This window comes from Diabrotica virgifera, chromosome 1 (assembly GCF_917563875.1).
Source record: "Diabrotica virgifera virgifera chromosome 1, PGI_DIABVI_V3a".
NCBI classification, from domain to species: Eukaryota; Metazoa; Arthropoda; class Insecta; order Coleoptera; family Chrysomelidae; genus Diabrotica; species Diabrotica virgifera.
The window spans coordinates 263,528,285-263,550,128 of record NC_065443.1 but is presented as its reverse complement, the minus strand read 5'-3'; the positions used below and the strand labels follow the sequence as shown (position 1 = coordinate 263,550,128).

The following is a 21,844-nucleotide window of genomic DNA, read 5'->3' as shown; positions in this document are numbered from 1 at the left end:
AGGTCAATGAATGCCACAAAGGTCTTCAACTTTCTTTGGTAACCTGCCTTTATGTGAGTAGTTAAAGAGTGCACTTAGTCAGTGTTGCCTTTTTATGGCTTGAATCCTGCTTGTTTAATTAGTATTTCTTGAAATAGCTTGGGGCTCATTCTGTCCAGGATAATTTAATCAAGCAGCTTATAAGCTGAGTTAATTAAGCCGATGCATGGGACGGTAACTCACTGGCGTGTCTACTGATTTTCCTGGTTTATGGATGGCTACAACCTGATAAGTATATTTTGTATAGAATACAGACAATTAGATTTTTGCAGATTTCCCACAATGTATCAAGAATTCAGGAAGTATGTCAACCTTGCGAAGTTTTATTTTGACAGTAATTTCTCTGGGGTGATTGGTACGCAGTACCTACTCTGAATTTAATTGACAGATAGCTTTTAGATGTTTAAACTTTTCTTTATAGTAGTGGTAACCTCTTTATGGTATTCTCATATTATCAATCCCGTCGTATATTCGTCTATTTTGATAAGTCAGTTGTTGCCACTTTGCCAGTTACTGATTTTACTACAAATTTCAACTAATGCTTTGGCCGCTAAATACACTTGTGTATCTGACTCGTCCTACTAGTTTGTTGTTTATGGTTACATAATCCATTATAAACTTTACCGACAAAAATTTTTTTACAAAATAATGTCATTCTGCTGCCATTGGTTTATAGCACTTGTAGGACCTGAGTGACGACAAAACGATAAAATACATATTTTTTGACCTACTTTTATGTAGTTATTAAACTTGACATTAAAATTAGTTGTAAATTGCGGAAAAAAACTTTTTGGAAAAAAAAAATTTTCTTCATGCATAAATTATTTAAATTTAAAATCTTAATGGTAAAAGTATAGTTACTTGACCTTGATATACTTATATGTATTAAATTATCTATTACGTAGTACGTACCAAAGAGAGTAGTAGCCTTTGACGGTAGATATTGTGTAAAGGTACATTATTTTCGTATTTCGGAATTTTTTTTGTTCCTGATATTTTATCTGCAACTGCGGCATACATTGTTATAATAGGCGGTGTTGGGGTAAACGTAGACGTGGCCACTGAATCACTGCTTTATAGAGCGTTGGATTTCAATACGAAGTTCAACCACGATTTTATGCTTTATGCCTTTTTGGGGAATAAAAATGACATATGAGATAAACAAAAAAAAAAGGAATTTAGAGTTGAATCGATAGAGGAGTATTGGTTCTATTTCAAAAATTTGTGGCATAAGGGTTACTTACATACTGGTGCCTAAAGGTATTAATTAAACCTTCTTCTTCTTCTTCCTTCTTGTATGTAGGCTTAAAAGCCTGTTTCTTCTTCAATATTACCCTCCTAAATTGTTTAAGTTATCGCACCATCATTTTCTTGGTCTACCAATACTTCTTCGTCCATTTGGTGACTTATATCGTGCTATTCGTACTATCCTATCTTCTGCCATTCTACTAATGTGTTCGTTCCACTCCTGTTTCCGTGTTGTCACTTATCCATTTATGTCTTCTACATTAATTATGTTAATTAAACCTAATGTTAATTAAACCTAAAAATGTAATGTGAATAGGTAGGTGTCCGGGTGTTTCATTAATAATTGTCCATATAGTAACTAGAGAAACCTTAGCATAAAATACGAAGACTTAACCTAAAACACTTAAATAAAATGTGGTTCATTACTGAGTTACAGGGTGTTTTATCTAAAAAATTAAAAATTATTTTTGCTCAGCATTTTAAAACTATTCGACATATCCTTTTCATACTTAGGAGGAAGTATAGGTACTGTACAAACTACTAAATTATGTTAAACTAACGTTTCTGTCTATTACCAGAGGCGTACGACGGGGGAAAGTGAATGGTTGACCCTTTACAAATTCTACGCCAGTGGCGGAATTGCTATTTTAGTTCAATTTTTGGATTCTCAAATACTTTCTATAAAAATAATATACTCTTGATTCGTAACGATAAAGTCATTAGTTTTCGAGATCTTTAAAGTTAAAAATGAAACGACCCGGCTATTTTGATTAATGTATTGTGTCGCTTCATTTTTAATTTCAAATATCTCGAAAACTAATCATTTTATCGTTACGAATAAAAGTATATTATTTACATAAAAAGTATTGAAAAATCAAAAATTACACTAAAATAGCAATTTCGTCAGTGGCGTAGAATTTGGGAAGGGTCAACCAGCCACTATCCCCTGTCGTACGCCTCTGGTAGTAGCTAGAACCGTTTATTTATCTTAATTTAGTAGGGTGTACAGTACCTACACTTTGTGCCAAGTATTTCTGCCAAGTAGTTTAAAAGTACTGGGTACAAATAATTTTTAAATTTTAATCATATGAATCACATCATAAATTAATCAAAATAACTGTGCCGTTTCATATTTAACTTCAAATATCTCGAAAACTACTGACTTTATCGTTACCAATGAGGAGTATATTATTTACGTAGAAAGGATTGAAAAATCTAAAAATGGCACTAAAATAGTAATTCCACCAGTGGCGTAGAATTTGAGAAGGGTCAACCATTCACTACCCCCTGTCGTACGCCTCTGGTAGTAGCTAGATACGTTTGTTTATCACAATTTAGTAGGGTGTATAGTAGTAACACTTTGTGCCAAGTATGAAAACGATAGGTTAAATAGTTTTAAAATGCTGAGCAAAAATAGTTTTTAAATTTTTAGATAAAACACCCTGTAACTCAGTAAGGAACCACATTTTATTTAAGTGTTTTAGGTTAAATCTTCGTATTTTGTGCTAAGGTTTCTCCAGTTACTATATGGACAATTATTAATGAAACACCCTGTATACGTATTTCAGACTAGTTGGTCATCTTCAGAACGGTGTAGTCAAGTTAAAAAATTCTTGGCTACGGTGTAGCCAAGTTAGCATTTCCTAAGACTAAGCTTGTAAGTAAAGACTTAAGGATAATTTCAAACTTCCACCAAGAACAAAAGGCTAAAATCAGAATAAAAAGCGAAACATCGGGAAGTTGGTGCAACCAGTCATTATGTCTGGTTGTACCAACAGATCTTAAGCTCTACTTATACTTTAATACTGGGGCCACACTACCATCTAATACCGTTAATTATCGCATTATTTGTGGCACTAATGTGGCACCTGCGTAAGGATTTACATTTATATTTAAGCTTAAGGTACATCTTAAGCTAAATATCTTGTTAATAACTTATTTTATATATTTTAGAATCTGCTAAAACAAATACTTGCAGAAGAAAAGAATATAATGATCGAATTCGACGGTGAATTAGACAAAACACCTCTGACAACAAATGTAAATACGATAAAAACTGCGAGACAACAGGGAACAACAGAAAACACAAGTGTAAGTACATAAAATTCGATAAAAACAGCAAGACAACAAAGAACAACGGAAAATACCGGTGTAAGTACAGAAAAGAGCCGATAAAAAAATATATAAGAGCTGTCATTTTAAGATGTTCTGGTCTTGTCTAAGTGATGTCAATTTGTAATTTAGTTCTAGCTGGATTGCTGGATCAGGGCCGTCTTAACCATACACGGCGCCGGGGTGCAAGACTAATCTTTGCGCCCCCTTTTGTCAGAAGATTATATAGGTTATAGGTACGCTAAAATTAAAACTAATTAGGTTTACTTTCTTTATTTATATATTAAAAAAGATGAAATTTTGTAAATCTCATTTTTAAACAAAAGTGAACATTATTATGTATTAAAAAAAAGTGCAAGTTCCCTATTCTAATTCATAAAATAGGACTTTACCATCTATATGAGATCTATTTAAATGCGCTAGGTTTTTTTGTAAATTTAAACATTGTGTTCTTTAAGTTTTCTTCGAAGTTTCTCCAGCACCAATTTCTCGCAATGTCCAATAAATAATAATATATGTTAACTGTAAAATTTTGTTTTGGGTCTAAAAAAGGCTCGTCTGCAACCTTGTAATTGAAATATCTTTTTCGGGGATGTGGACGAACAGTTTCAGAAAATTTAGTTTCGCAATCTGTTTCTTTATCAATTGATACCGAGGCAATTAATACTTATCTGCTCACACGCAGTGCGGTTGGTGCTTAAATCTTTACTAACTTGATCAAGCATCTTAACAGCTTCCGAAATAATAATATCACTCGTTGGCAAAGTTTAGCTGGCAATATTAAACCTTTGTGCTAAAATATCGTACCATGTCACAACAGAGCAGATAAACTTCTTCTTCTAAAGTTCTTTAATTTTGTCATCAAAATGAGCTTGCGATGTTTCTTGTGTCATTGTTGTACCTACATGTTGTTTTTCTACATCGCGTATTTGAAAGCGGTTTTAATGTAAAGGCGAGTATCTCATTAATTATGACATTCCACCGTAATGTTGATGTGAAAAAAAACAATAAATTTATTTAACAATTAAAATTTGGGGTGGGTTGTGATTGCGCGCAGCGGTCAAATACCTCCTGCGGTTCTCTCACTCTATTACCCGCAAGTTAGGTTTGGACCGAAGGGTTAGGTCTTCCTCCTTTCTGACCGCTGCGCGCAATTGCAATCTGCCCAAAATTTGTTATTTCCATTGAGCATTTAGCGGCATCATTTAGCACTAAATTAAGGCTGTGAGCCGCACAAGGAACAAAACGCACGAGGATTCCTCTCTAAAATTTTTTTTGAAGGCCAATATTTTTTCCTCTTATATTTGCCCCATTATCATACTCTTGGCCTCGTAAATTATCTAAATGAATATTCATTAATTTCAAAAATTCTAACAAATCATTTGCTAATCCTTGTCCGGTAGTAGCAGTAACCGGTAAAAAACCTAGAAATAGCTCTCTAACTTCGGCAAGCTTTGTTGAAGAATTAAGATAAACGAACGTAAAAGCAATAGTAAGTTGTTCCTTGTGTGAAATATCAGGTGTGCAAGATAAAATTATTATAGAATAATATTTAGATTGTTTTAAAAGATCAAAAATTGGGCATTTAATTTTTTCACCAATTACACTATTATCAATTCATTTTGAATATTCTGTCCAAGATAATGAGGCATACGATGCTGAACACTTTGAATTCGTGCAATGTATTCTGATAGCGTATTATCAAAATTGGAAATACACTCTATTGATTTTAAAAAGCTACCGTTATCCGATTCATACAACCTTTGACCAGTTCCTCTTAACGGTAAATGTTGTCGTGCTAAAAATGTTATTATATCGATAATTCTTTCTAAAACTGTCTTCTACCTTTTTTCTTTCGCGTTTAACTGCTGCTTGATTGACAGATACTACTGTATGACTTTCTAATAGTAAGTCTTTTTTTAGATCTACATATATTTTTACAAAAATTAAGTGACTACAACTTTTCTCGTGTTTTTCTAAAAAAACATAATAAACGTCTTTCTTGTCGTAAACGTAATAAAGAAAATTAGGTTTTTGAAAATCAGCATTTATATTTTCCTATTTATAAAAGATTATGCGGATACACTGATAATTTTTATAAGATGGTGATTCATTGTCACATTCAATATTGATCAAAATAGTGTACGGGTCACCTTTTTGAAATTATTGTCGGAATAATCTAAAAGGGTTTCATATTTCATTTGCATATTGTAGGCATAGTAAAGTAGTAAGCTTGGCTTTTGTAAAAAATACTGAAAGTTCACTTGTATGTTTTTGTTATTTGTAGTTTTTTTAAGGACAAAAGGTGCAAGTTTGAGCCTAGCAAGTGTTTGGCTTGCGCCCCTTGGACCTGGCGCCCGGGTGCCTCGCACCCCTTGCACTCCCGGGTTAAGACGGCCCTGAGCTGGATCATCTATTTGCATCCATTCTAATTATATGCTTTTTTTCATTTTGTTCTTTACTTTTCTTATTAATTGAGTAGATACTAAATTGTTGACTCAAACTGTCATTTTTCTCTCTATCAAATCTTCTAATTCCTTTAACTCTTCAGAAATATCATGTCGTCGCTTAGATTTTAGAGTTTTCCCTTTGCCTCATTACCCAGCTTTCAGATATAATAAGAGAGAACGGAGAATGTGTGGCCAGTGCTTTATTAAGTTTTATAAGTTATTAACCGTTCCTTTTATATATCCGTTATCCGTTTTATAAGTTTTATAAGTTTTTCTGTTCCTTTCGGTTCATTCTTGACAATGAATTCCTTATTTATCTACAATACCTTTTATATGTATTGATATCTGCCATAGGATATATATCGTAATTCTATTGACACCATTTATTATTGGAGATAATCTTATTTATGGGTGAAAACAACCCTCTCAGCAGTCGAGTGTAAGATAAGAGTGCAAAACGGAGTTTCAAGAATTTTACAGAGACAAACAGGACTTCGAGAGGGAGATAGCCTATCGTACCTTCTATTCAACATTGCCCTAGCCCAAAAGAAAGCTATTAGAGAATCTGGAATAACAATAAGAGGAACCATTATTAATTGGAGTGTACAAATGGCGAGCCTGGTCCAATCGTTCACGGCATTGGAAACATTAGCAAAAAATGAAACTGCACGTTAATACTAATAAAACTAAGTATATGAAGGTCACAAATACCGGATGGAGTGAGGAAAAGAGGCAGATCCAGAGCACGATTTAAGGACCAGGTGGAAGACGACTTAAAGCTGATTTATCTTAGGACGGGACGTGGACGGCACGACAATATGAAATAAATTAGCTAGTTTATAATACAACGTGACGGGGCGACAACGTGGAGGTGCGCTGTCCACGGCCCATATCGTACATGTCCCGTCATAACACAAATGTGGCTTTACGAGTGTTAAGAATACGAAATTTGAAAACCAAGGCGAATAATAGAAAAGAATGGAAGCTGATTCTAGAACAGCAATTGTAGAGCCAATGATGATGATGAGGTCTCATAAGGGAGACAGATAAGATTAAGTAGTATGCAATTTAGTAATCTATTTCTTCGGCAATTTTTATACGTGCTTCTTCAAAATCAATAAATTTCATATTGTTTTTATAGATCATAAATGATGGTTCTGTCACGTTATATATAACATCGTGCGAAAATGAGACGCCAAACCTTTGCATTGACAAATTAAAAACAGTTATTCCGAAATTGAATGTGACTAGTACAGTCCAAACGGAATACGGCTTAATAATAAATTTACAAAATGACACATTTCTTCAAAAGGTATTGCAAATGGATTTAGCAAAAATATTTGGAGGTCCTGTACAGGTAAGTACAGTGTTCTGGCTGAATTTATAAAATTAATTATTTGTCAGATAAAAATATTAAACAAAATATGACTATTTATTAATGTCTTTTAAGCGATAAAATTTTGTATGCACCACGTCAGTAAAGACTATTTATCGAACACATCTGTTACTCGCTTCGCTCTCGCCGCTCATAATATCAGACTCGTTCGATAAAGAGTCACTTTATTGACTTGGTACATAAATAACTGTTAATTTTATCCTCCTTATTTATAATAGCAATTCAGACATATACATAATTATACATTTAAAACTAGAGGACTAGAGGAACTAGAGGACATAAGGAAAAAGATGGTGATGACAGATGGATATGAAAACAGAAGTTCAAAAGAAGAAAGAAGAATGGACAGAATTTATAAATACAAAAAAACGAAAACAAAAGAAAATACCACAAACTCAGAGGCAAGGTTAAAAAAATAATGGGGAAGGCAAAGAAGCAAAGTTGAAAACATATCGGAAGAGAATTAAACTCGAGTTACAGGGAAAGTATTGCAATATTTTTTAACAAAATTAAAGCAGTAAGACGTAATAGGTCTGGATCCCGCGTATGAAAAAAAAGTTGATTAATAGCAAGCTGAAAATTTGTTAATAGCTTAAGGGTGTCTAGTCGGATAAACTTTGATATATGGGAACACTGGAACAGGGGCAGTTTTAATTGTGGAACAGGTTAAAAATTTGGAACGGTCAGACCACGAAAACGGCACATGTATTTTGTCCGACAGAACAGACTTAAACTTTCCGAACAGAGATTAAACTCTCATGCAAAAATCAGACTGCTATTTATCACCAAATGGGCGTTTTAATGAGTGGAACATGTAGAATATGTCAAATGACAGGAATTATGACAGGTGATAAATAGCAGTCTGATTTTTGCATGAGAGTTTAATCTGTGTTCGGAGAGTTTAAGTCTATTCTGCCGGACAAAATAAATGTGCCGTTTTCGTGGTCTGACCGTTCCAAATTTTTAACCTATTCCACAATTAAAACTGCCCCTGTTCCGGTGTTCCCATATATCAAAGTTTATCCTACTAGACACCCTTAAGCTATAAACAAATTTTCAGCTTGCTATTAATCAACTTTTTTTTCATACGCGGGATCCAGACCTATAATAAAACAAGTTCAAGCGCTAAAATACGACTATAAAAACTTTAAACAAAAACATACGTTGAACTAAATATTTGGGAATATGGCGGAAACCATAAGGAAGATATGTATGAAGGCGAGGAAGTATCTGACCCAACCAGTATGGAAGAAGCAATGAAGAAGTTGAAGATAAGCCCGTTTATTTTTAATTACTGCAATTTTCACTTGTTGATTCTATTTTCGTAATCATTGCTTGCTCCTTGTTTTCTTTACATTAAAATATGTCATACAGTTGATCCCAAACCCTTTTTGCAGTGCGTCATAGTTTGTCGAATTCGCCCTAAAGCCTGGGTTTCCTCGAAAGCGGCACCAACAAACTGCGACCTTAACACTGCGATGAATTACGTCAGATTACGGTGAAAAATTCAAAGTTCTTCACTGCGGCAATGGAATGTGCAAACTCAGCAAGCGGTGGCTTCCAACGCATCCTTGGAAACCATCGCTATTATTTTGCGTGGTACAGTTTTTATAACGTCATTCATCGCAGTGTTACCGTCGCAGTTTGTCGGCACCGCTTTCGAGGAAACCGAGGCTTAACGCTTTTATTCTGTCGAAGTGACAGCATAAAACGTACGTCCTTGATTATTATACATAAAACTTAAAAAATTATGTATTCGTTAAACGGTATTTCGATATTAAAGCGACTAATACTTATAGATGTATACATAATTGGTTGACAATTACAATACTCTAAATAAATAACCAATCCGTGATGCGAATAAAGATAATTTGAAACAAATGTAATCTATCGTGACAGTAACTTCACAATGTTAACGGATAGAATGACAACTTGTAGTTCTAGGTTAGAAATTTGTTAACGACGTAAATATAAATATTTTATGTCATTGGTATATTCGGACATTGTATAGTGAAATTGTATTCTATATTTTTATATATTTATTTTTTTCCTTGAAATATTTTAAGTACGTATTAATATTCTGACAAATATTTATATACCTAAATATTGATAATTATATAAACATAAATATAAATATTCTGATAACTGTCAGATTTAACTAAAATGTCATGCAGTGATTAGCAATATTCTTAAAATCTTATATGACGTCAAAATTAATGAAGCACTGAGAAAAGGACCCGTGTTGAGCTGCCCCCCCCCCCACTTGCAAAAATTAAAAAACAAATAGCCCTGATTTATGAGTTATTTATGAGCTCTCATATTCCGCAAATTAAAAATTTTCAGCTCGTTCCCCTGAGCAGGAATTTAATATTTTAATTGGGGGCGCCCTACTTAAAAATAGGAATATTGAATCGTTTTGTGCTGCAGAATTACGAGCTATTTATGAACTCTTGAATTGATATAGTTTCGATTTTTGAGCTCATCCCCTTCACCCCCAAACAACCCTTTAATTGATTTAACTTATGAGAAAAATGCTGAGAAAACTTAAAATATATCGTATTGCGGATATAATTCCTATAGCTTATATATTCTAAGAATAAACTAATAAATCACGTGCATTTCGATTATTGAGCTACCACCCCTTCGCAAGAAAACTTCCCGGCTTAAGAGAGTTATACTTAAAATGCATTAAATTAATTATTTGGCGACTTCATATCATTTAATAATTTACGAGCTCCCAAAGTACGCTCATTAGATCAGTACATTGCAATTTATTTTGTATAGTGCAGTCACTGAAGGTAAAAATCAACGATTACCTTCAATTTCGGTGAACCTTCATCGATTTTCACGTAAATTGGTCAGTGGTTAGAGGATACCTCAAGAAACAAAGGTGACATGGTGCCACCTTTGCGCCTTTACCCTGGGGGTGGATGCCACCCCTTCCCGGGGCGAAAATTATTTTATAAAAATAACTGCACAAATCAATAAAAGGACAAATTATAAGCAACATTTGTTATATAAAGTTGTTAAAATAAGTCAATACTTTGTAAGTTATTAAAGATCAAAGATTTTAATTATTAGTGAAAAAAATGCATGTTTTGAAGCGGTTTTTCGTAAATCAATGAAAAACTGTAAGTTTTTACAAAAAAGTTAATAGTAGTTTAATTAGTATAGCTTATATTCTAAGAATAACCCTTCACAAGAAAACCATCCCATATTCCCGGCTTAAGAGGGTACTTAAAGTAAAGTAAAGTATTGCTGGAGTTATTATTTTAAATATGATTTAAAAAAATCAAAATTTTTCAAATTTTCGTAAATTACATATTTGCTTTTGATAATAACTCCAACAATACTCGATACACGTAAAAAATGATAGATAACGAAATTTGAGTTTTTTATTAGCAAAGATTTTACTTGTCTTTTAATTTCTGTATGAATCAAAATAACGAAGATAGAAACGTCTAAGCCTAAATTTTACTACGAGAACAATGTAACAGGAGCCCTTTACTATTATCCTAAAAAAATAAAGTATTTGAAAGATTAAATATAATACAGTTTCATAGCTCTTGAAATTACCTTTCAAATAGTTGGATGTGCCTGATATCATAAATATTAACTGAGTTATTAAAAAAAAATCATTTTTTTGGAAAAAATTTTGGAGTATAAATTTTGATGCTATCAACTTTTTCTGGAGCTCATTTGATAGTTAGGTATTTCTAAGGACTTTGACAAGTATTTAGTAAGTGTTACATAAAATGCATGTCTTTCCCGTTATTTAAGCTTGAATCCTTAGATTTGAATATAGTCCAGGGCGCATCTGTTTTGAGATGGACGTTGAGAGGTGATTCAAATTTTTTTGCAGAAATTGCTTGAAAATAAATCAAATAAGAATATTTGAGTTATCCTCCCTCTCAAAAAGGTCCGGAACATTGTTTAAATAATCAAAATGTCAAAACTTGAAGGAAGAATTCGATTTTCTTCTTCGTTTTTTGATTATAACTTTAAAAGTGTTCATTTCCAAGAAAAGTTGTACTGACATAAAAGTTGCATGATTAAATTTCCTACAATATAGGATTGGTTAAAAATTTAAAAAATAGTCACCCTAGTTGCAAAATAGCAAAAATTGCGAAAAAACCAGACAAAAACAAGTATTCACATTTTACGTTTTTCAACCATTTATGCTACACTTAGGACTTTTATATTTCACCCAGAAAAACTTTATGATACAGTAAAACAATACTGTAAATTTCATTAAGATCAGCTCAATAGATTTTGCAAAATAAATTTTGCAATCCAGCTTTCGCAAAAAAAATTCATTTTTTCAAAATGTTACAGGACTGAAAATAAAGTAGATAGCAAGTTGAATTTTTTTTTTTTGCTTATAGAAGTGTACTGTACCTTTCATTTGCAATTTGCAAAATTAAAATCGATTAATTACCACGGCGTCAAAAATTTTTTGAAATAAACAATAATTTTTGGTGCTACGCGCAGGACAGCGGTGTTCGATTCACACAAGTTGATTTCCACCAAAATGTCTTCCAATCTTTATCTAATATATTATTTTATTACTCTATATTTTGTTGTATTTTAATATTTTAATTCCACAAAAATCAAACTAATTTTATTATTGTTTGTGAAATATTGTTTAAACAATTGCATATGTTTAAAAATAATAAACTTTTATTATTTAAGTTAAAATATATAAACAAAAAAAGTTTTTGCTAATAAAAGTGTTATTTCAAAGGATACAGTATGTGTTTTTATTTTGCAATAAACAAATTTATTTATTTATATCGAAATGTAATAAAAATAAAAATGTATCAATCATTATCAAAGGTCATTGGAATGCCCAATCAGAGCAAACTATCCGCTGGCCTGCGCGTAGCACCAATAATTAATGTTTATTTAAAAAAATCCTGACGCCGTGGTGTTAATCGATTTAAATTTTGTAAAATTTCAGATGAAAGGTACAGTATATTTCTATATGCAAAAAAATTTTCAACTTGCTATCTACTTTATTTTCAGTCCTGTAACATTTTGAAAAAATGAATTTTTTTACGAAAGCTGGATTGCAAAATTTATTTTGCAGAATGTATTAAACCGATCTTAATGAACTTTACAGTATTGTTTTACTGTATCATAAAGTTTTTCAGGGTGAAATATGAAGGTCCTAAGTGTAGCATAAATGGTTGAAAAGCGTAAAATGCGAATACTTGTTTTTGTATGTTTTTTTTTCACAATTATTGCTATTTTGCAACAAGGGTGACTATTTTCTAAATTTTTGACCAATTCTATATTGTAGGAAATTTAATTACGCAACTTTTCTGTCAGTACAACTTTTCTCGAAAATGAATACTTTTAAAGTTATAATCAAAAAACCAAGAAAAAAATCGAATTTTTCCTTAATTTTTTGACATTTTGATTATTTAAACAATGTTCCGGACCTTTTTGAGAGGGAGGATAACTCAAATATTATTATTTGATTTATTTTCAAACAATTTCTGCAAAAAAATTTGAGTCACCTCTCAACGTCCAAATGTACTAATATTTTTACAGATGCGCCCTGGTCTAATAGTCGCAGAAAAAATATACATTTAGTTACCTATAACTTACTTTAAATTAACATTATTTTTAAGTAAACAATTTATTATATTTTTTATTAGCTTCAATTTTAGTGATGAAAACTTTTTTGTAAAAACTTACAGTTTTTGAGTTATTTATGAAAAATCGCTTTAAAGCATGCATTTCCTTTCACAAAAATTAAAATATTTAATCTTTAATAACTCAAAAAGTATTGATTTATTTTAATAACATTATATAACAAATTTTGCTTAGAATTTGTCCCTCTCTCGATTTGTGGGGTTATTTTTAATAAATTAATTTTAACCCCCGAGAAGGGCTGACATATACCCCAGGCTAAAACCATAAGTTGTTATTGTTAATTTTGTTTCTTGAGGTATCCTCTATCCGTTCACCAATTTTCGCGAAAATGAATGGAGATTTACCGAAATCGAAGGTCATAGTTAACTTTTACCTTCAGTGACTGCACTATAGAAAGAAAATTGCAATTCAATAATTGAGATGCGTATATTTTTCGAGTTCATAAATTATTAAACGATATGTAGTCGCCAAATAATTAGTTTAAATTTTTTTAAGGACAAAACTCTCTCTTAAGCCGGGAATATGGGATGGTTTTCTTGCGAAGGGGTTGTAGCTCAATAGTAGAAATGCGCGTGATTTAAGAGTTTATTCTTAGAATATAAGCTATACGAATTAAACTACTATTAACTTTTTTGTAAAACTTACAGTTTTTTAGTGATTTACGAAAAACCGCTTCAAAACATGTATTTTTTTCACGAATAATTAAAATCTTTGATCTTTAATAACTTAAAAAGTATACACTTATTTTAATAACTTTATATAACAAATGTTGCTTATAATTTGTCCTTTTATTGATTTGTGCAGTTATTTTTTATAAAATAATTTTCGCCCCGGGAAAGGGTGGCATCCACCCCCAGGGTAAAGGCGCAAAGGTGGCACCATGTCACCTTTGTTTCTTGAGGTATCCTCTAACCACTGACCAATTTTCGTGAAAATCGATGAAAGTTCACCGAAATTGAAGGTAATCGTTGATTTTTACCTTCAGTGACTGCACTATACAAAATAAATCGCAATGTACTGATCTAAATGTGCGTAATTTGGAAGCTCATAAATTATTAAATGATATGTAGTCGCCAAATAATTAATTTAATGTATTTTAAGTACAACTCTCTCTTAAGCCGGGAAGATGGGGTAGTTTTCTTGCGAAGGGGTTGTAGCTCAATAATCGAAATGCACGTGATTTAATAGTTTATTCTTAGAATATATAAGCTATATATAAGTTTTCTCAGCATTTTTCTCATAAGTTAAATCAATTAAAGGGTTGTTTGGGGGTGAAGGGGCTGAGCTCAAAAATCGAAACTATATCAATTCAAGAGTTCATAAATAGCTCGTAATTCTGCAGCAAAAATCGATTCAATATTCCTATTTTTAAGTAGTGGGGGAGCCTTAAGCCCCCCCCCCCCCACTAACATATTAAATTCCTGCTCAGTGGAACAAGCTCAAAATTTTTAATTTGCGGAATATGAGAGCTCATAAATAGCTCGTAAATCAGGGCTATTTGTTTTTTAATTTTTGCAAGTGGGGGTTGGGGGCAGCTCAACACGGGTGAGAAAAGGGTTTGTAGTAGGTACATTCTTTGACGGTTTTTGCTGTAAATTTTAAAGAACCGTTTGGGTTGACATGAAATTTGGCATACGCATAGCTAACAAGTCAAAGAAAAAAAGTGATACTGGGGGTGAGTTTCGCCCCTTCTCGGGGGTGAAAAAATATACGTCCAAAATAAGTCCGGAATTCGATAAACTGACTAATTCTAACCAAGTTTTGATCTATAGAGTTTTTTCACTACGTTAATACTTTTCGAATATGAATATGTTAATTTTTTAACAAAAATCACGATATTAGACGATTTTCGCAAATAACTCAAAAAGTAAATATTTTTTTGAAAAAAAGTGATATTATGACGATATGTGCATTCACCCCTTCTCGGGGGGGAAAAACAAACGTTCAAAATAAGTCCGGAATTCGATAAACTGACTACTTATAAGCAACTTTTATTTTATAGTTTTTTCGTTAAGTAAATACTATTCGAGTTATTTGTGAGTGAGTATGAATGTGAAACGTGTTTTTCAACAAAAAAACACGTTTTTAGACAATTTTTCGCAAATAATTCATAAAGTACTATATCAAAAAAATAAAACAGCAAAAATAGAGCCTGTAAAAAAGTAAAAAAATGGTGTATGCATGAAGTCTCTAGACTTAACAGAAGCAGAGTTATATCTTAAGAAAAATAGGTTCACATTCGGAAAATTACTAATAGAATATGTCAACGTGAAATAACCAAAAAACAAGCACTTTTTGGAGAAAACTTATTACAACTTTTTTAAAAAAATTTAAAAACTTTATTTCTGTTTTTATAAAAAAAGTTTCTAGCATTAAATGTAAGCAAGTTACGCTCAAAATACAATTGGTCCCTTTTGCTTTGGCAAAAAAATGGGAAAACCACCCCCTAATTAGCAACTTAAATGAAATTATTCGTTACTTCTTCACAACTTGCCTTATTTATGTTGTGTTTATATGATCTGTAAGTTTTATCGATTCAGCGTGGTTATTTTTGAAAAAAAAAATTGGTTTTAAAGTAAAATTTTTACAATTTTAATTTTGAAAAAAATGCTTTTATTCAAAATAATTTAAAAATTATTAGAGGTACCAAAAATCTCAAACAATAAAAAAGTCGGCATTGATTTTCTGAATATATGGATTTTTTGTTTTTCTGTAAGACAAAGATTTGGTGTTTCTAAATTTGCATACATATACTCGTGATTAGTGACTCTTCAAGCCCTTTCAACTAGAACTGTTTTAAAAATAAGAACTTTGAACCGATGAAACTTACAGATCATATTATAAACAATACATACACCAGTAAAGCAACTTGTAAAATAAAAAAAAAGAGAACAACTTTATTTTGAGCGTAACTTGTTTACTTTTGATACTAGAAAGTTTTTTTATACAACAAAAATAAAGATTTTTTTAAACAATTTAAAAAAGTTAAAATGGGTTTTCTTCAAAAATGCTTTATATTTTGGTTATTTCACGTTAAAATATTCGATTTGGAGTTTGACGTATATGAACCTATTTTTCATTAGCTATAACTCTGCTTTTACTAGGTCTAGATATCTAATACATACAACATTTTTTTCATTTTTTTACAGGCTATATTTTTACTAAGAATATGTTTTCAACAAAATACTTACTTTTGAGTTAAACAAAATCGTCTAAAAACGTGATTTTTGTTGAAAAATGAACATATTCACTCGCAAATAACTCGAACAGTAGTGAAAAAATTCTATAGATCAAAAGTTGGTTAGAATTAGTCAGTTTATCGAATTCCGGACTTATTTTGGACGTATTTTTTTTCACCCCAGAGAAGGGGTGAAACTGTGAAACTCACCCCCAGGGCAAAAGCACACATCGGCACAATATCACTTTTTTCTTTGACTTGTTAGCTATATGTATGCCAAATTTCATGTCAATCCAAGCGGTTCTTTAAAATTTAGAGGTTTTGCAATATTTTACCGTTATTGGGACGTACTTTTGGGACCTTATAAAAAACGTACTATTGAGATAAACTGTAGCTGCATTTATAAGAGCACACAGTAGCGATCAACAGGTAGCAACAAACGCGGTCCAAGATTTCGAAAGTTCTGCGAACTTTCAAAAGTGAGGCAACAGTGCATAGGTAATTCGACACTGACAGTGACATTTATACTATCAAAAACAATAATTTTTATACACATAGGCGCGAAATGTTGCCAAGTCAGTGACGTTCGATTTCTTGATATAAAAAAATCGATTTTTAGTAGTTCCAATGTGACACAAAATCTAGGCACGGGATAAAAAAGTTTATTTGAAGAAAGTGTTTTTTTGTCTTTCTTAATGGCGGTACAGGCTCCTTTTTTCAATATTTTATTTAGTTATGGAGTAATTTCCACATACTAACATATTTCTGAAATTGGGCTGTGTAGTCCTGTCGCCAGGGGGGGTACAACGGCCTCGTTAATTCAGATGGACTTACTCAAGGTTTTTTTATGTATTTTGACCCGTAGAACACGAATTTTTTGGGTAACAGTTGATCCGGATGTCGATAAGATTGTTATAGACCAAGAACTTGAGGAATCAAATAACAGCGATTTTTGGCAAAACAAAACAATATTTTGTATTTTTTGGGCCATTTTAAGTAAAAAATATTTCTACAAGTTTTTTCGTAGGATGCACAGTGTTCGAGATAAACGCGGTTGAACTTTAAAAAAATCGAAAAACTGCAATTTTTGAACCCGAATAACTTTTGATTAAAAAATAAAATAGCAAGTCTGCTTACCGCATTTGAAAGTTTAAGTCAAATTATATCGGTTTTGATTATTTGCATTGGTAAAAATTTATTTTTTTATTGTTTAACAAAGCTATAAACACGTAGGGTTTCCCGTGCTTTTACATGCGTTTTAACGCATGTAACGTAGAAATAGTCTTGATTGCACTAGTACCTATTCTACCTACTCGTTCGATTTTAAATGAGAAATCATAGAAACATCACTCACGCACTAGTTGTTTGTAGCTTTGTTTAACAATAACACAATAAATTTTTAGCAATGCAAATAATCAAAACCGACATAATTTGACTTGAACTTTCAAAGGCGCTTAGCAGAATTGCTATTTTATTTTTTAATCAAAAGTTATTCGGGTTTAAAAATTGCAGTTTTTCGATTTTTTGAAAGTTCAACCGCGTTTATCTCGAAAACTCTGCATCCTACTAAAAAACTTGTAGAAATATTTTTTGCTTAAAATGACCCAAAAAATACAAAATATTGTTTTGTTTTGCCAAAAATCGCTGTTATTTGATTCCTCAAGTTCTTGGTCTATAACAATCTTATCGACATCCGGATCAACTGTTACCCAAAAAATTCGTTTTCTACGGGTCAAAATACATAAAAAAAACTTGGGTAAGTCCATCTGAATTAACGAGGCCGTTGTACCCCCCCTGGCGACAGGACTAGTGTACCGCCATTCTTTATTATATTACGAATGTGTGTGCCAAATATCTCGAAAAAATATTCAAAATTAGAGCCGCAGTATTGGAACGCGTTTGTTGCTACCTGTTGATCGCTACTGTTTGCCCTTAATGTACATCTTATTGTTCAATATAAAATATTCTTGAAATAGAAGTTTAATCTAGCACGTAAAATCGAATCGTTCATTTATTTCTTTGAATTCAGGCGAAAGTGACATTGAACTAGAAATGATTAAAGCGATCGGCATGACAATCACTTTGCTCCTTTTCTATTGTTCGAATGGACATATTAAGATAGTTAATTTCTCTTTCTAATTAAAATTTATTCCGTAAAGAAACCAACAAATACGCTAATTTTACTTTGTTATATTCGCTATAAACAAAAAACTAGGTATTTTAACCAATGAATTGACGTTTGAGTGATTTATATTGAGTAGGAGAACACAGGTAGTGATCACCACTTTTACTGAAATCTAGCATACTGTTTTCAAGAACAACAATTGAGGTACATGATTAAGAGGCTACAGTAGCGAGCAACAGGTGGCATCAAACGCGTTCCAAGATTGCGGCTCTAATTTTGAATATTTTGTCGAGATATTTGGCACACATATTCGTAATATAATAAAGAATGGCGGTACAGAGCCCAATTTTAGAAATATTTTAGTATGTGGAAATTACTCTATAACTAAATAAAATATTGAAAAAAGGAGCCTGTACCGCCATTAAGAAGAAAAAAATAATAAACTTTCTTCAAATAAACTCTTTTATCCCATGCCTAGATTTTGTGTAATCTTGGAACTACTAAAATTTTTTATTTCTAACAAGAAATCGAACATATTATAACTAAATAACTAATTAGGCAACATACAGAAATTATCACTGTCATTTTGACAGACCTGCGTCAGATTTTCTCTAATTTGGTCTGTCATCTTTATTGATATCTGTTCAGTGCAGTAGTGTGTTAATTTAAGAATTCGTTATACGCTGTGAGCTCGTACGTAGAGGGGATATTTACAAATTCGCGAACGCCAGTAGTGACAAGTTTGTGAACGTTTACTGGAAATTTGACATAAATGTCAAAGTGATTAATTTAAAATTAAAATTAAAAACATTAATTATAAACAATATGAGTTGGTCAAAGCTGTGGTATATATTTTTATCTTAAATATACTTACGTTTTAAATACTGAATTTAAGTTTTTTTAATGTTCCGTAATATCTAATTATAAATAATCTATTATAATCTTAGCGCCATCTACACGATTATTGTCAAAGTATCCAAAGTAAGAAATTGATATTTTATCAATAGAACGTCAAAATGATTAGAAAAATCTTTAAAAATCGATTACAATTTAATTACTTTTTTGCGTTGTAAATATTAAGCGATAACAATTAAATAATAAATTTAAAAATTACCGGTAAAAGTTGAATTAGTAACCGCTAGGAGCGACACCAGCGAAGCTCAGAGCCAATAGGCTCTGAGCTTCGCTGGTGGCGCTCCTGGCGGATTACTAATTCAACTTTCACCGGTAATTTTTAAATTTATTATTTAATTGTTATCGCTTAATATTTACAACGCAAACAATTAATCAAATTGTACTCGATTTTTTTAAGATTTTGCTAATCATTTTGACGTTCTATTGATAAAATATGAATTTCTTACTTCGGATACTTTCACAATTATCGTATAGATGGCGCTAAGATTACCATTTATTTCAATCAACGATATTACCGAACATTAAAAAAACGTAAATTCAGTATTTAAAACGTAAGTATATTTTAGGTAAAAATATATACCACAGCTTTGACCAACTGATATTTTTTATAATTAATGTTTTTACTTTTTATTTTAAATTAATCACTTTGACATTTATGTCAATTTCCGGTAAACGTTTACAGACTTGCCACTACTGGCGCTCGCGAATTTGTAAATATCCCCTCTACATACGAGCTCACAGCGTATAGTTGTTTCATAAGAAAATAGTATTTATTGATAGTTAATTTATTATATTTTTGTTGTTGTATAAGTTGTTGGCCTCTTTGAAATAATAGACTGTTGTTAATTGTGTTTTAGTTCAATGTAGGTAGGTAAGTATATTTTACGTAAAAATATTTCGAATTCTAATGCGAGTATAGAGTTTTAGGAGAATTTTTTATTTTTAACATATTATCAATAGTTTAACGAAATGAGAAAAGTTAATCAAACGAAAAATAAAGCGAATCATTCCAAGAAAAAGTCCATTAAAAGCCGTGGCAAAATTATGAGAACACCGAAATTGGAGCCACCACAAATTTTAATAATGTAAGTACCTACCTATAAGAAGTAATCTACTGTTGTCATAAATAAAAAAAGTGTGAAAAGTTGTTTCCCATGAAAATGAAATTCGTAATCAAAATAATAAATAATCATTCCATGAAGTACGACGTAACCTGGTAGAATTCCCTCGGCCTTCTTAGCTCCGGCAATTCGTTGGCTTGCAAATTTTAGAAGCCGCAAGCCACGATTGGTTTAACCAAAAGACTAGTTCTAATAAGTTTTATTTTATTTGTGATATTGTTAATATTAGAAGTAAAACTTTCGTTCGTCTTTAGCAGATACCGCCACGGCATTCATGCCATCATTTCGTTGTGAATCGATAACGGTAGCCCGAATTTTAGTAATTCAAAAAGAATGAAATATGCACCTCTGATGGGACCCTAAGAATGGTTGAAGGGCCGTTCTAGAGTGCCTTTGGCGCTCTATGAACTAAATAAAATAAGACGGCTCTCGTTTCGCTTCACAACGAAATTATTATTTATTATTATTATTTCGTGCAAATACCATGTTAACATAAAATTTTCACCCATTTTGGTTTATTTTTAGAAATATTTATTTACTAATAAAAAAATTGTTTCGGTTACTTCCATTTAGCACGCCTATGAGTTAAATTGTCAATAATACTAATCTTGGATAATGTCAAAGATTACCACTGTTGCCAAAGTTTATGATACTATCTCCCGAAGTTATATTTTTATTGCTACCTGTTGATCGCTACTGTTTACTCTTAACGAAAAACTTAACAACAGAATCGCATGCAAAAAGTAATGCGAATATTTTATTAAGACAAGAAACTAATAGAACGAAAAAATAGGTACCACTGAACAGATCATTTTTGGATTGCAATCAGTCTCTTAGTCGGCGTATATGACAATAATAAAATGTTTTTTTTTTTTGAGTGAATTTGATGGCCTTGGCCGAGCCAATTAGCCAGACATTTTGTTATTTTAAAAACAAACAAATTTGATTTTTCAATCAGAGGAATTTTTTCTGTATTTCTAACTCTAAATACATAACAAACTAACATTATTATCTACAATTATTATCTAAATAATACTCTGTTTTGGTTGTTCATTTTTTTTTGTAAATTTTTATTTTTTTTGTATTTTTTGTTGCATTTTTTTATATTGTTAATTTGTTTTTTTATTATTTTTTTTATTGTTATTTTTTATAAATTAAATAAATAAATAAATTTTAACATGATAAAATATATCTACCACAAGGCAACGGTTAGCGTAAAACTATCTGATCAACAAACAAATAAAATTCTGTATACAGCGAGAAGTACCTACGGCAAAGAGACACCATCTCACCAAAGCTGTTCACAACACTTTTAGAACACAGTTTTAAGAAGGCAGATCTGAACGAATATGGTATCAACATAAATGGAGAGAAGCTCAGTTATTTGAGATTCGCAAATGACATGGTCCTTATAGCCGATCGTATGGATGATGCAATAATAATATTGGACAAGTTATATCACGTTTCCTTAGAGGTCGCACTAAAGACTAACATCAACAAGACGCAAATAATGACTAATCTGGTGCTAAATCGTAATATTGTTGTTGATGGAATAATACTGCATCCTATAAGTACTTCTTCTTCTTCTTCCTCTTTATA

At 31.6% G+C, this 21,844-nt stretch overlaps 1 protein-coding gene across 1 annotated transcript in view; it reads left to right on the top strand.

The window, feature by feature from the left end:
- LOC114337219 (uncharacterized) overlaps positions 1–21,844 on the top strand; it is a 76,775-nt gene that overhangs the window by 36,692 nt on the left and 18,239 nt on the right. The window contains exons 2-3 of the mRNA XM_050649804.1: positions 3,241–3,378; positions 6,991–7,206. Of these exons, the coding sequence (XP_050505761.1) occupies positions 3,280–3,378; positions 6,991–7,206 (315 nt within the window). The 5' untranslated portion in view covers positions 3,241–3,279. The remainder of the gene's footprint in view (positions 1–3,240; positions 3,379–6,990; positions 7,207–21,844) is intronic.